The following is a 15939-nucleotide window of genomic DNA, read 5'->3' as shown; positions in this document are numbered from 1 at the left end:
TCAAGAGTTGCTCCTCCCCATCCAAATGGATCTCTTTGCTGCTTCCTTCACATCCTTGTTCCTCAGACTGTAAATCAGAGGGTTTAGCATGGGAATGATCAAGGTGTAAAACACAGCAGACACTTTTTCCTGTTCCATGGAGTACTGAGAGCTTGGCTGGATATAACTAAAAGCCACAGAACCATAAAGTAATGTCACAGCTGTCAGGTGTGAGGCACAAGTAGAAAAGGCTTTGCGCCTCCCCTCTATGGAGCGAATTCTCAAAATGGCAATGAGAATGTGGCTATAGGACACAATGATAACAATAAAGGTGAAAATAGCAATCACTCCAGAGAAGATCAAAAGCAGCATCTCATTGATGTGTGCATCAGAGCAAGAAAGCTTCAGAAGAGGAGGTACATCACAGAAGAAGTGATTCACAATATTTGGACCACAGAAGTCCAGTCTGAGTAGACCTATTGTGTGAATGAGAGAATTAATGATGCCACCCAAGTAACATGCCAAAACCATCTGTGTGCAGATGCGGTAGGTCATAATAACTGTATACATTAAAGGATTTGTGATTGCCACATATCGATCATAAGCCATCATAGACAGGAGGATGACCTCTGTGGTTATATAAATTGCAAAAAAGAAGCTCTGAAGTAAGCAGGCAAAGAATATACTAGTCTTGTGTTCTGCTAGGAAATTGACCAGCATCTTTGGAGCAATGACAGTAGAGTAGCAGATGTCGCAAAAAGAAAGGTTACTAAGGAAGAAGTACATTGGAGTGTGAAGTCTAACATTAAAACAGATCAACATAATCATCCCCCAGTTACCCACAAGAATGATGATATAAACTAGGCTGAAAAACAAGAAGAGGGAAACCTCCCAATTATGATTTTCCATGAATCCGATCAGTATGAATTCCTTTAGACCTGTATGATTCCACACTGCCATGTTTTCATTATTCTACAGCTCCTTCCTAACAACATACTATTATGAGGTTTAAATGAATAATAAATAAATAAAAATATTTCTTCCAGGATCTGGTAGTCATCATGGTGAGAGACACTTGGAGCTGACCCTGTAATAGATGAAACAAAGAAAGTTCAGCAGTAGCCCACATATGTGCAAAAACTGTATCCATTGAGACTCAAATTACTGCAGCTAAAATTAGTGTATTCCCTTTTATCAATTATCATAGAATAGGAAAGGATAAGAAGACCTCTATTATGTCACAATGTTCTCAGTTTGTAGAATGGAGTTTTAATTTAGAGGTTTGTATACAACCTTTGTCTTATTCTTTAATATCCATCAGCCTTCCGCTCAGGAAGAATATAAACTTGTGACAAGGGAAATGTCAACATTCTTTGGATAGCCATTTAAAAATATTTCATTTCCAGTTAACCTGAACACATGGGTTTCAATACATTGTCACCTCCACTTTTCCAAATACCTCACCTAAAATATTTCCTGGATATCTGACTCGTGAGATTAATGCCACCCTGAGATGGCATTAATATTGAGACCTGAGCCATGACAATATAGATCAATGTTTTCATTTGTTCTTTGTCTTAAGAATAATGAACTATCTCAAGTGTCATTATATATGACAATTCTTTCCTTCCTGTTTTTATTCAGATTTCATTTTGCATTCTGTGAGTATTCTCTCAGTATTAAAAATAATAAAGCAATCCAGAACACACTTTGTAAAAAGGAAATGGCTTTTATGTAACACCAAAATTTGCAATTATCTATATGTTTTCTTTTTAGAAATATAAGGTACAACTTCACATAATTCATTTTGCCTATTTTTGCATTGTATTGTGCCATGTTCAGTTACTCTCATTCAGAAGGCCTGCTCTTTTATGAATGGAATTGGAAGAGCAGTGAATCTGTGGAAGAGAGGAAGTGGGAAGGGGAACTAATTCATTTTCAGTCCTGTAATTCTTAAGGTAAGCATCAGAAAGATAAATTCACCATATACTTTCTCACATCGCTGACAAATATGCTTTATTTACTAATATGAACCATATGCTTTTTCTGTCTTTTTTAACTCTTTGTTTCTTAATGATATTATTATTCAATTTTCTTTATTCTTCTTCCTTAAAGTGCACCCAAACTTCAGCATCCCCTCCCTCTTACCCTTCTACCAGTACCCTACCCCTCTTATCTGCTTCCTCAGATCCACTGTTCCTCCATTACACTTCATAAAAGAGCAGGCCCTCTGAATGATACCAACTGAACATGGCACAATACAATGCATTAGGCATAGGCATACATCCTAATATCAAGTCTGTTAAGGCAACCCAGTAGGATGAAATGTGTCCCTTGAGCTGGTAAAAGAAAAAGAGACAACCCCATCCCCATACTAGATAACCAACCACAGCATGTTGATGTGGGATTTCCCTCTGTATGCTGTGATTACCATGAATGAATAAAGAAAACTGGCTTGGCCTGTTGATAGGGCAGAATTTAGGTAGGCAGGGAAAACTAAACTGAGAAATGGGAGAAAGAAGTGTGGATGGAGTCAGAGAGACGTGCTGAAATTTTGCTGGTAGGCCACGACCTCATGGTGATATACAGATTAATAGAAATGGGATAAATTAATTAAAAGTTAGACAATAATAAGGTAGAGGTAATGGGCCAAGCAATGATTTATTTAAGATAGACTCTGTGTGGTTATTTTGGTTGTGGGCAGCTGGGATGAACAAGAGGGCTTCCTGTAACAGCGTGTAAGCAGAGGGACCAGTACAGACCAAGGCAGGCTCCTTCATTGCTGATTCATTCTCCCTGAACCCTGCTGAGCCCTGTTTATTTGATTCTGTAAGTAAGAGTACTGGCCACACCTGTGGCCTCTCATCAAGTAAGGAGTCTCCAGAGAACTTGGGGCTGGTCATCTCTCAGGCATGACTGCCTGCCTGTGGACCTTCCACACTCTCTGGGTTCCCTCAGGCAAATAATATATAGTCCCTTTCCCAAAAGCTCAACCACAGGCCATGCTTGTCAGTACACCAGACACCCACTTCCAAGTCATAGGTCATGACTGCCAAAAGTTCAGGTAGTACACCTACCCATGGACCTCCCCCACTATCCTGGTTTCCCACCGAAGCCTGCCAGAAGATCAGCCTATCCCTAACCTCTTTCCCCTTCTAATCACCACAGTCCAGCATTCAACACAGGTGAAACTTCTCTGTCGAATCATAGTCCACAGTGTCCACCAAATCCCTTCCCCCAACCGAGGAGAGACCTCATGACCAACCAAGGGCCATAGAGGTCAGAAGACCAAACAGGAATAAAAAAAAAACGTACGAATAAAGCATCCATCTAACAAAGACAAACCCAGGAACCGGCACTGAGACCTGTAATCAATGTAAACTCAGATGCCAAAATGTCAGCATAAGAACACAGTCAACAACAGCAAGAACGATAGAACACAACCTATGTTTCTTTTGAAAAGATGGAGTACAGAAATCAGCAACTTCATATCTTCAAACAGATGATGACCTGATAGAGAATAAATTTGTCTTGATATAAGCAACTACAAGGACTTGCACATAAAAATTAAACTAAGACAAAATAGAAAGAAATTGTAAGTGCTATATTATAAAAACACATTAATTTCCAACAGTTTGGAAATCAGAAGCATGGCACATCTGATTTTCTGTTAGAATCTGCATAGCTATGAAACCACACTCCTGTTGGAAGCCCTAAGAAAGAACACACTTTGTTGCCCTGTGTCCTCTTTTGAGCCTATAATGCTTCTGTCATTAGCACCTGACCCTTTCTTCTAAGACAGCAGTAAAATGTTTTTGTCTTTACTGTGCTTTTTTTCTTTACCAGTTTGAAAAAAGATATATATATATATATATATATATATATATATATATATACCCTTCTCTCATAACCCAATATATTGTCTCTCATGGTCTTTCTCTGACTTACACGTCAACAATCTCTTTTTTCATATGAGGTAGTATGTATGAATTCTAGACATGAAGATTTAAACAGCACTAGGAACTCTCAATGAAGGACTTTTTATAAGGTCCACAGGTTCACTATGAGTATAAATAATCAAGTTATTTAATGAGATATGTAGGCGTTTAAAGAGTGTCCCAAGAAGAGAACATAGCATGTGCAAAACCTAAAGTAGAATTGTGCATGGTAGGGTTTCTAAATGTTCCTTAATGAAAATAAAGAAAGGATGAATGCTGGAATAATAGATATTGTTTGTGTGGCCACTGAAACGTTGATAAAAATCTCTCAGTGAGGTGGGGAAACATTTGCACAACACATCACAGTATTTAAATTCTGTGTTTCAGTCTTGTAAAAATATTTTCCTATTTTCATCATTTTTATTTTAAGAATTTACATTTGTACTGCTTGTTCAAAAGAAATTTTTCATAAAAATTAATCTCGTTCTTTTTTATATTGTCACTCTATTCAACTGCTGTATTGAATTTCATGACAATATAAATTCATCTGGTTTTCAAGGAACATGTGTGTATTTCATTAACTGCAGTATTTACAATCTATTTAGCATAAAAGGATTATTTTTGTCTCTTTACAAGAGCCTGCGAGACATTTGAAACTTCTAAAAAATTATTTGGTACCTCAAATTTACCAGATAGAACACAGGTAAATCTGGCACACTGTCACATATTGGTGGATATTGCTGTATCAATTTGAAATGACCACATACAGGAACACCCACTTAAACCAGAAAATATATCTTAGTTCTGTCTATGTACAAGATCACTAGTCTTTGGAAGAAAAGTCAATCTGATTTCACTCTATCATAAGTAACAGGAAATAGGCATTTGAAAGCATCAATTATTTTTTAAAAATTTCTTTAATTTTGATATTATAATGTAATTCAATCATACCCCCCTCCCTTTTCTCCCTCTGGACCATTCCATATCCTCATGCTTGTTCTCTTTCAATTTCATCCCCTCTCTTTTCATTGATTGTCATTACACACAGACACAGACACACACACATATATATACATGCACAAATACATATATTCCTAAATACAAAATTACAGTCTTTTCAATCTATATAAAATATATTTCCTCTTTTGAAAAACTATACATTTTACTGGAAATAATACCTCCAAAAAAGAAGTCAACTCATTAGAGTTTGCATAAGATTCCCAATTAATACCGAGGATATATATTCAAAAGTGCTGACCAGTTTGATTGTCTTTGAGTTTTCAATTTGTGCTTAAAAAGAGGATTTCATTTGTATTCACATGGATGAGGAGAGGAAAGCAATGTGATGGAAATATGTTTCAATTACATTTGTGGCATTATCTAGCCAGAACAAAGGAGAAAGGAGGAAATACAGAAATGTATCATCTTCTGTTATCATATAGTTCACATCTGTGATATTAGAGTTGTAGGAAGAATATGAATCCATCTAAAAATTAAATTCAGGGCTTTTCTGCACTTAATATTGCCTTTTTGATGGAGATAAAAGAAAGATTTACAAAACTAATTGCTGTATTCTACCCTCAAAAATTTTCCTCTTAAAGACATATTTTAATTTTATTTTGCATTCTCAAATTAATGAGGCTGATGTATAGTCACAAATTAACCTGTTCAAATTAATAGTGGATTTTTTCCCTGTCATTTATAATTATAGGACAAAAATCAGAATGCATGGTCACCAATGAACAATAATACAGTGAGAATAGTTATAAGTTTTAAACATTTTTTCTCCAGAGTTAAAAATGCAACCCAGCAAAAGCATATCAAATGCGCTAATGATTATTAATTTTTTTCTGTCTTTATGAACAGGGAAAGAGTTATTCACACAAATAGACACATCACCTCAAAATAGACCCATGCCACAAAGGGGAACCTACCCCTGACACTCTCTGGAGGACCAGGAACCAGAATCTAGATAACTCTGCAACTTAGGATAGAACCAAAGACAACTGTTAAAAAAAAAAAAAAATTCACTGTAAAGATTTCTAATGAAATTCAGCTGTACTTGTAGGCAAGAGCCAAACTTAATTATCATCAGAAAGGTTTCATCTAGCAACTGATGGAAATCGATGCTAAAATTCACAATCAAGATTGGTGTAGCATGGAAAATCCTACAAATGAGGAAGAGGAAATATTGTAGGAGCCAGAGGGGTCAAGAACACAAGAAAACCCACAGAATCAACTAATCTTGGTGCACAGGGGCTCACAGAGAATGGACCACTAATCAGAGACCCTGCATGGGTCTGAGTTAGGCCCACTCCACATGTTATTGTTGTGTAGCTTAGTCTCCTTGTGGGACTTCTAAGAGTCGCAATGGGGACTGTCTGACTCTTCTGCTTGCTTTTGGGTCCCTTTTCCTTCTACTGCATTGCATCTTCTAATCTTAATACTTGGTATGTGATGTTTGGTTGATATCCCTGGGAGGTCTTCACTTTTCTGAATGGAAACGAAGATTATGGATATTGAGTGGAAAGGGAGGTGTGAGAAAAAGGACTGTACGGCCACAGAGGGTGGTTAACAGTGGTTGGAATGTTATACAGAGAGAAGAATAAAAATATTTTAGAAGATATTGAATTTAAATGTATACATATTTGTATTATTAATGTATCATTCATACTTTAGACATGAATGAAAAAGAATTTTATTATACATGAAATATTGTTTTTATACATTCAAATTGTTGGAATTTATCCTTATAAATATACTTATATTTTTAAACAATGCACATTTAGCTTATGGCCAAAACTTTAAAGATAAATTAAGTAAAACTATCACACATTTATGGAATTATAAAATTTGACATTGAGAATAAATCTACGTTTAACCCTACAAGCAACATCAGTATCACAAAGTAAATGAGACAGAGCTATAAATTCTATCTCCTACCTTAAAATAAATGTGCCATGGAGGAGATTTGAGCTACTGTGGCAAAGAGTCTGAACTCTCTTATAATATATACTTACAATAAAACCTTATATCAGGATGAAAAACAAATAGAAGAAAAATAGAAAAATTTCTTAAAATATTTTATTGAAATGCTTAAAGAAATATAGTCTAAATTGATCAAAAGTATATTATTTTATTAAATAGGAAATCATATGTATTATATACTAATTACAATTATTAGTCTATTTCTTAAATTTCCATAAGGGTGCACATACTTATACTATATAAGATGGTATTAAGCAATAGAAACTTACTTGTCCTTAACAGATGTAAGAAAGTTTAGTATAATTATAGTGTATGTTTGTAACCATTATACCACTAATGTTCTAAATAATTCTTTTGTCTATGAAATATGGTGAATTAAGGATTCATGATCTTCAAATTATGACATAATATTCTAAATTGTTCACCATAATGTTACATTTGGATAACTGGCAATGAGCTTCCTTTAGTGTTCAATCTAAGCAGAAACAGCCCTTCATTACTTACAATTTGTCAAAGTTAGAATGAACCACACGTCTTCTGTAGAAAACCTGGCTTTCACAAGTCTTTAAGGACTTATTATATGGAACAAGGTGGTTAATGGTAGTTTCTACTCTACTGGGGAAATAATCTGTAGTTCCGTCAGTGTATGTAAGTCTCAGTTGTCCACGGTTGAGTCATTAGCATCCTTCTTGTCTCTTGAGTGTGAAAGTAATCAGAGAGCTGCCAAGCCTTCTGAATTCTGTACAATGGATACAACTTTCATGAACGAAGCAGAAAAACAATATCGTTCTTAAATAAAATTTTAAAATCATCTGGGATTTTCTCTAAATTCAAGCATCTTACTAAAATATTCATTAAAGATAAGAAATGCAGTAGCAGGAATTGAGAAAAGGGATATTGTAGTCATATGTGAAAAACTTGAAACTTAAGTTCATTATTGTTCCTACAAAATTGCTCTAGCTATCCAGGTTTTTCCTCCCTAATTTTCATTCTTATTTTGACATTTAATGAAGTATTTTATCAACATACTCTAAAATCTTTAATTGAAGCTTTTAAGATGATGCTTTTGAGAAATATTGTACTATATAAAATAAGAGTTACAGAAGTTTGAAAATGCATTGTAACTTATTATCATAAGCTAGTATTGTGGATTATCAAAGTCATACTTCAGATTTTACCTCCCTCATTAGCAAACCACTTATAATTTTCCACTGTGTTTTATGTCTACATATATAAATAATAAATGACACTTTAAAGCAGAATAATGGTTTAAATTGCAAGGAGAATTCAAAGCATCTCATAAATTACAACATACAAAAACCAGAATCACACATATGGAAAAGTTGCAGCAAAATGAAAAATAATTATTACATACTCAACAACAAATTTCAGTCTTAACCTGTTTGAAAAATGGGGCCTTAAAATACTAAGATATTTGCTTTGAAAATGTCTAAAGTGTTTAGTGATTGGAACAGTTGGGAAAATATTTGTTATGCAAGTTTGAGAAATTAAGTTTAATATTTAGAACCTATGGTTAAAAAATAGCCAGGCAAGGTGGCACACATTTAAATTGTAGCACTTTGAAGGCAGAGACTAGTGGTTTAGGTAGGTCACTCGTCATTATGTGTATAATATTCTCTAAGTTCCATGCCACTGTCTCAAAGAAATAGGGGAAGCTTGTGCTTAAAAAAAAGTATATGAGGTTTTTATCTGTTGTCTACATGCATGTACATACATGTGAACAAGACATCAACACAACCACTCTTATGCCTAGTGAAATACCAAGAACTCAAAAATATCAGATACTCATATGGGAAATTTTCCTGCTTTGTCCAAATCTGCCTGGACTCTGTTAAATCTCAGTTTACTGTACTTGTCTAGAATGCTTGTCTTTTATATAATCACATTGGTGACTAGACAGTATGCCCATTTAAGGATATTATCATTTAACATGTTTCTGTAAGGTTGACTAGTAAACAGAATCATAAATAATTCAGTTTCTCAATGTTATGAAGAAGTTAAACACTACTGTCAAATATTAAATATCAGTATTTTGCAGGGGCTCCTGAAATGGACATTTTGAAAACGCAGAACATTTAATGTCATGCTTCTTCATGAGTCCAGAGAGATTTGGAATAATTCCATTGAAGAAGAAATCTTAACACCCCATATTATAGACTTTGTTGTGTGGCTTTTAGTGGTAAATCTAATGGAGATTTATAATAAAAAGGAAATAACTGAGAAGAATAAATTGCAAGCTGTAAATTTTGAGGAGAAAAAAGCACCAGAAAGTGGATTAGAGATAAATTCCATATTCAAGGTTATAAACACAGTAATAAAGGAAAAAATAAAGTGGTGACCTTGGGGCAAGATCCCACTTAAATTTCCACCACTTCAAAGGAGCTAAAGAACAACTTAGAGCCAGGTGTATTGGTGCACAACCTTTAACCACAACACTCAGAAGGTATAGGTTGGTAGAGCTCTTATTTGAGGCCAGCCTGGTTTACAGAGCAAGGTCAAAGTCAGCCAAGGTTAGGCAGTGAGGAAAACTATCGAAAACAGAAAGTTGGTGAAGATATAAATGTAAATTTAAGTCTAGCCTGGTCTACAGAGCAAGTTTCAGGGCAGCCAAGCTTAGACCATGAAAGACAGACAGCTAATAAAGATTTAACCGAGTGAGGGGGGGGGGGCATGTTCCAGCTCCAGCAAGCAGCAGACTCAGCAGCTTCTGCCATTTGGTGTTTCTGGGTTTAGAGTTAAGAATAGAAGAATGATGCTATTGGAATAAAGCCACGGAGGCCAGGCATGTATCAGGGGGTCAGTGATGAACCTGTGAAGTTAAAGCCTGAATTGCCTTGGAGAACCCAAGATATTAGAGATGCCAAAGTCATGAGATACTTACCAAAGAGAGCTGATAACAGGGAGTGAAATCACCTCAAGAGAAAGAACAAAACTGAATGGTATAGAGACATTGGACATCAGACATAAAGATACAGAGTTTGGAATTTTCCCTGCTGTTTTTCGGTCTTGCTTTGCCACAGTATTTCCTCACTATGCTCTTTCCATATATTTTAGAACAGTAAAGCATAACCTGTGTCATTATATGTTGGGAGTATGTGAGCTGCTTTCTGATTTTGATTTTTATAAGGGAGTTACAATTAGGAGCTCCCCATGCATCTCAGAAGAGCCTTTGCAACAAGTTTGGCAGTATTATAGACTATGGAACTTACTAAAATGTATTGAATGAATTTGGGTATAGGCCCTGAGGACCAGGGAGTAGAATGTGGTGGTTTGAAATTAAATGACCCACAAAGGGAGTGGCACTATTAGGAGGTATGGCTTTCCTGGAGGAAGTATGTAACTTTGTGGGCAGACTTTGTTCTTTTGTTCAAGCTTCCCTAAGTATGAAGTCTACCTCTTGTTTCCTGCAAGATGTCACATTTTCAACTCTTACTCAAGCATCACCTCAGCCTGCATGCCAACATATTCTTCTCCACAATGATAATGGACTGAACCTCTGAAAATGCAACTGGGCCACCACAATTAAATGTTTCCTCATAAGAATTACCGTAGTCATGGTGTCTCTTCACAGCATTAAAAACTCTAAAACACATAGTCATACATTTTTTTGTAATGAGAAATAGCCATATGTGTGATTATTCATTGATTTGTGGTCTATAACTAGATGGTCAGGGACTTAAACAGAAAATTAGTGAGAAAGATATCTTGGGAGGAAATATGTGGATCTATGTCAACAAATAAGCTATGGATATAAAAATACTTGTGTCCCATGTTAATTTTCATCAAAAGGTAAATAAATGGAGAAGTATCACTTTAAATGAAGAATAAATATTTTTCAACATCTGTGTACCTGAAGTCACATAGAGTAGTAAATTTATAATACTGTAAAAGTAAAGTATTCACTGAAAAATTTTAAAAATGACAAGCTATACCATTATAATCAGTCAAGAATGAATATTTCTAAGTAACTTGATTTCTCATTCATTCAATGATCCCATTTCTTTCAAATAATTTTTTGATTGAATTTTTTACATCCTTGTTTCTAAAGCTGTAGATAATTGGATTCAACATAGGAAAGACAACAGTGTAAAACAGAGCAACGAGCTTATCAGTGTCTGGGGAATAGCTGGTGGTGGGACGCAGGTACGTAAAGAGGAGGGTTCCATAGAACAAGATGACAGCCATGAGATGGGAAGCACAGGTGGAGAAAGTTTTGCCCTGCCTCCTGAGGACTTGATGCTCAAAACCGTGATCAGAATGCAGAAGTAAGAGATAACGATGACCATGAAAGTACTCATCTGGATTGTGCCACATAAGGCGAAGAGCAGAAGCTCGTTAATGTTTCTGCACATGACAAAGCAAGCAGTGGTGGGATGTCACAGAAAAAGTGGTTGACAATGTTGGAGCTACAGTACAGAAGCATAAATGAGAGGGATACATGCACCAGTGAGGTCATACTTCCACTAAAATATGCCATCATTACGAGGCTGAAACAGACCCGTCGGGACACCAGCGTAGAATAAAGCAGCGGCTTACAAATGACTGCATAGCGGTCATATGCCATTGCCGCCAGGATAAGACACTCCGCATCTGCAAAGCATGCGAAGAAAAACATCTGCACAGCACATCCATAGAAAGAGATGCTCTTCCTTGAAGCTAAGAAATTTACCAGCATTTTAGGAGTAATGGCTGTAGAATAGCTGATATCTAAGAAAGACAAATTGCTAAGAAAGTGATACATGGGAGTTTGAAGTCTTAAGTCAATTTTAACTAGAATTATTAGGCCCACATTGCCAATGACAGTCAATGTATACACTATGAAAAACATCAAGAACAGCGTGAACCTGAGTGGAAGATAATCTGTGAATCCGATAAATATGAACTCTGTTGGCGTGGTATAGTTTGTGTGCTGCATTTCCGTGGGCTTCTTGCTTTTCTTATCGGCAGTCAATGATATCCAGCAATGTGAAGTTAGCTGGGTGATGAATGAACCAAGGTCCTTGTTTTCTCTTCTAAGGAAGCAAGGAGAATTAAAAAGACAAAACAAAAAAAGAACATGTCTTTACACTCTCGTGCCTTCTCATTACCACTTGTCACTTATGCATTTTGGGACTAATGAGAAGAGAATTAAATATATGTTGTTTGAAAGCAAAGGGAAGACTACATAAGCAGAAGAAAGAGATCAATGGAGGAGAATGATGGATAAGAGCAATGCAGTGATATTATCTGTCATAATCAGACCAATGAGAGTGCCTGTTAACTTAAAATTAGTTAAGTTAAATCATCTTTGATGCCATTACATTATTTTTTATCATTACTTGTTTTAAATTGGAACTGAGAAGTTATTTTTGATTCCTGAAAGGTATTAGAAGATGGTGTTTCTTGAGGCAATAACCCTGCTATAGGTTTGCATTTTCTTCATTTTTTTCTGTCAATTTTATGGTTTATTGGATAATAGTCAGAGTACAAGAGGTTATTTCAACTTTCTTCATTTGTTGAGATTTTCTTTGTGTTCTAGCATGTGGTTTATTTTGGAGAATTTTTCATGTGCTGATGAATAATGTACATGCTCAGATATTTAAGGTTTACCTACAGAATATTTTATCTAAATACCTAAGCATTTTCTTCATTTTAATGTGAGAATATTTGGGGTCATTTTTGAGATTGAGAAAATATTGAATGTTGTAAAATTTTTAGAATCGACCAAAATTATGGGGGACAAAAATCTATATTTTGGTATATAGTCGAGTGAAGAAAATTATGGGAATGATATTAGTATGTAATAATTTAAATTTTCATAATCATAGAAAATCTATTATCTAGAAGTAGACAACTTAATACAAAATATAGAATAAAAACAGTATGATGCACAAGCTGCAAGATTTGAAACTTTGTTACCTAATGTTTGTGTGGCATAAGTAGCATCACTTAATCACCTGGTACTAGAGGAAAATATAATTTGTTGGCCATGAAAAACATAATATTAACATATTACAAATAATATCTATCAGAATTTAAGAATAAAATAACATGTTTTATTTAAAGCTTACTTGTCTCAATATCTTGAAATATGAAAAACAATTTTTAACTTATTTTTGGTCTGGTTATATGGACCTCTTTTTCTTTTTTTTTTTATTCTTTTTTACTTAAAATTTCCAACTGCTCCCCGTTTCCCATTTCCCTCCCCCTCCTCCCACATATTGCCCCCTCCCCCCGCTCCCCTACCCCTATCCACACTCCACTTCTCCTCCCCCTAGTCCACTCCCCCTCCCTCTCGATACTGAAGAGCAGTCCAAATTCCCTGCTCTACAGGAAGACCAAGGTCCTCCCACTTCTATCTAGGTCCAGGAAGGTGAGCATCCAAACAGGCTACGCTCCCACAAAGCCAGTTCATGTATTAGGATCAAAACCTAGTGCCATTGTCCTTGGCTTCTCATCCGCCTTCATTGTCCGCCTTGTTCAGAGAGTCCAGTTTCAACCCATGCTTATTCAGTCCCAGTCCAGCTGGCCTTGGAGAGTTCCCAATAGATCAGTTCCACTGTCACAGTGGGTGGGTGCACGCCTCGTGGTCCTGATTTCCTTGCTCATGTTCTCCCTCCTTCTGCTCCTCATTTGGACCTTAAGAGCTCAGACGGTTGATCCAAATTGGGTCTCTGTCTCTCTCTCGATCCATCGCCAGATGAAAGTTCCTGTGCCATTCTCCTTGGCCTCTCGTCAGCTCTCATTGTCCACCACATTCAGAGAGTCCGGTTTTATCCCATGTATTTTTCCGTAGCAGTCCAGCTGGCCTTGGTGAGCTCCCAATAGATGGGCCCCCCTGTCTCAGTGGTTGGGTGCACCCCTCATGGTCCTGACTTCGTTGTTCATGTTCTCTCTCCTTCTGCTCCTCATTATAACCTTGGGAGCTCAGTCCGGTGCTCCAGTGTGGGTCTCTGTCTCTATCTCCATCCATCGCTAGATGAAGGTTCCCGCTGTTGTCTCTCCTGGTGCCTAGATCAGATCTCCGTGCAGGTTGGGTAGTTTGTAAACAAAGGCCTTACCTTGCTTGGTGCAGGCAGGCTGGAGAAACAAAGGAAGTCTTGCCTGCCTACTTGCCCTGAGGATTTGCCCCCAGCGCCAGACAGACTGAGCTGGATGGTGTTATGTGCCCAAAGAGGAAAGGGCTGGACCTCTTTTTCTTACTGATGATTTATCACTAGGGATTAGATGATAGAAAGATGGATGTATACAACAGCAGTATCCAACAGCACACAAAATATCTACATAGAATATTTTTTTTAGAAAACTAAATATAGCACACTGGAAGAACACATTTGCCTTTCCTTGGATATAAAAGTCACAAATATTCTTTCACAGATTCTTTCTTGAGACACACAAGTTTACAACAGAGAAATATCTAAATAAAAAATTCTTAGGTTTACCAATAGTTTAATTGAAGGTAAAAGCAGACTACATAAAAAAAAAAAGCTCCATGAAAAGCAACTAAGAGGATTCTCTGTCATTGTTAGAATACCGTAGATTATATCTATGAGTATAAATCATATATTATGCCATCAGAGAAATCAGCAGCTGTACCAATATTTGACTTGAATCCTTGTCTATTGGTGGAGTTCTGTAAACCCAGATACTGGAGATGTTGAGTCAAGAAGAGAAAGTTATACAGAATTTGGTATTGCGAAAACAGGCTCGTCATATGTATCTGCCTATTTGGCCTGTAGTTGGTACAGCTCTTATAAAATTGATGATCATTTGGCAGAATAATAAAATAAATAAGAGTCTAGATATATTGGGTTTTCTCCAGATAGGCTAGCATACATTATTTCTTTATTTCCTCATTAATGACAATGATACTTATTCTAGTTCTTGGAGCTACAATTTGAGGCTAATAAGATAAAATATATTTTAGAATTTTAAAATTTTTAGAAACTTTTATGTTTGTCTAGAGTGTGCTATTGGAATTTTATAAAATAAGCCACATTTGTCAGAAAATATTTATTTATTTTTATTAGAAACAGCAGAACAACTTAACATACAATGAAAAATGAATAATTGAATGACATGTCACTGAATCAAAAAAAATAACCATTATAACATCAGCACACAATAAAGTAGCACTTTACCAAAAAAGCAATACTGCAGAGTAACTTTCCAGTCTATCAGTTATGAATATTTCTAATTTTAGGAACTATAATTGAGGAAAATTTCATATAACTCTTGTTTACACATGTTAGTAGATTGTGATGATGCTGATGATGGTCCTGATGGAAGCAATAAATAACTAATAAAAATTATTAGCTATGGAGAGTATCATATATGATTATATGTCTCATATTATTTAGATTCCTCAATTGTCCTGAGACATGCTATTAAAGAATTTTTTTTAGAATTGAACTTGAAATAAAAGAAAGAAGTAATTTATCCATGTTCATATATTGAATGTTCACTTGTCTATTTACTAATACTAAATGTTTCTGATCACAAATTGTTTGACACAGCCATGGAATTTTTAGGGTAGGTTATAAAATTAAAGAATATTATCTACAATCAGAGAAATTTAGGAATAATCTAATAATTATTTTAAAATTACCATATAGAGTGTTTGGTTTCTTTGAAAACAATCCCCAGTAAGGAACATATTCACTAATGATTTTTTTATTGATTTTATTGCATTATACATTTTTCTCTGAACCTCTTCTTTCCCCCCTCCCCCAACCATTACTGCTGTATCCCTTTTTCAAAAACATATTATGAAAGAAAATGCTAATTTATTCCTCATTATATGATTATTATTGCTCACAGTTCCATCATGACCACTATATCAAAAAATACCTCATAGTGAAATCCCAAACCCTCCTACCTGATATTGATAACAGATACAAAATAATTGATCACACAAGAATGGGACATAGCAGAAGAGTCAAAGAGAAGACTCAATAAAAAGCTTCTTGTAATGTCAATAATTTAATAAAAGTTTCAGTAAATATTAAAGTATTAAGAAATTCTGTTTCATGGT

General features: G+C 35.6%; 1 protein-coding gene and 1 pseudogene across 1 annotated transcript; both read right to left on the bottom strand.

Moving 5' to 3' along the window:
• On the bottom strand, positions 1-939 carry LOC130870138 (olfactory receptor 1052-like). The gene has a single exon (XM_057762724.1). It carries the CDS (start codon positions 937-939, stop codon positions 1-3), a length of 939 nt encoding a protein of 312 aa, XP_057618707.1.
• Positions 940-10907: 9968 nt separating this feature from the next.
• On the bottom strand, positions 10908-11841 carry LOC130862885 (olfactory receptor 5AS1-like; annotated as a pseudogene).
• Between the last annotated feature and the right edge of the window lie 4098 nt (positions 11842-15939).

Source organism: Chionomys nivalis, chromosome 2 (genome assembly GCF_950005125.1).
Source record: "Chionomys nivalis chromosome 2, mChiNiv1.1, whole genome shotgun sequence".
Taxonomy (NCBI): domain Eukaryota; kingdom Metazoa; phylum Chordata; class Mammalia; order Rodentia; family Cricetidae; genus Chionomys; species Chionomys nivalis.
Note: the sequence above shows the minus strand (reverse complement) of the source record. Positions and strands in the feature narration are given on the sequence as shown.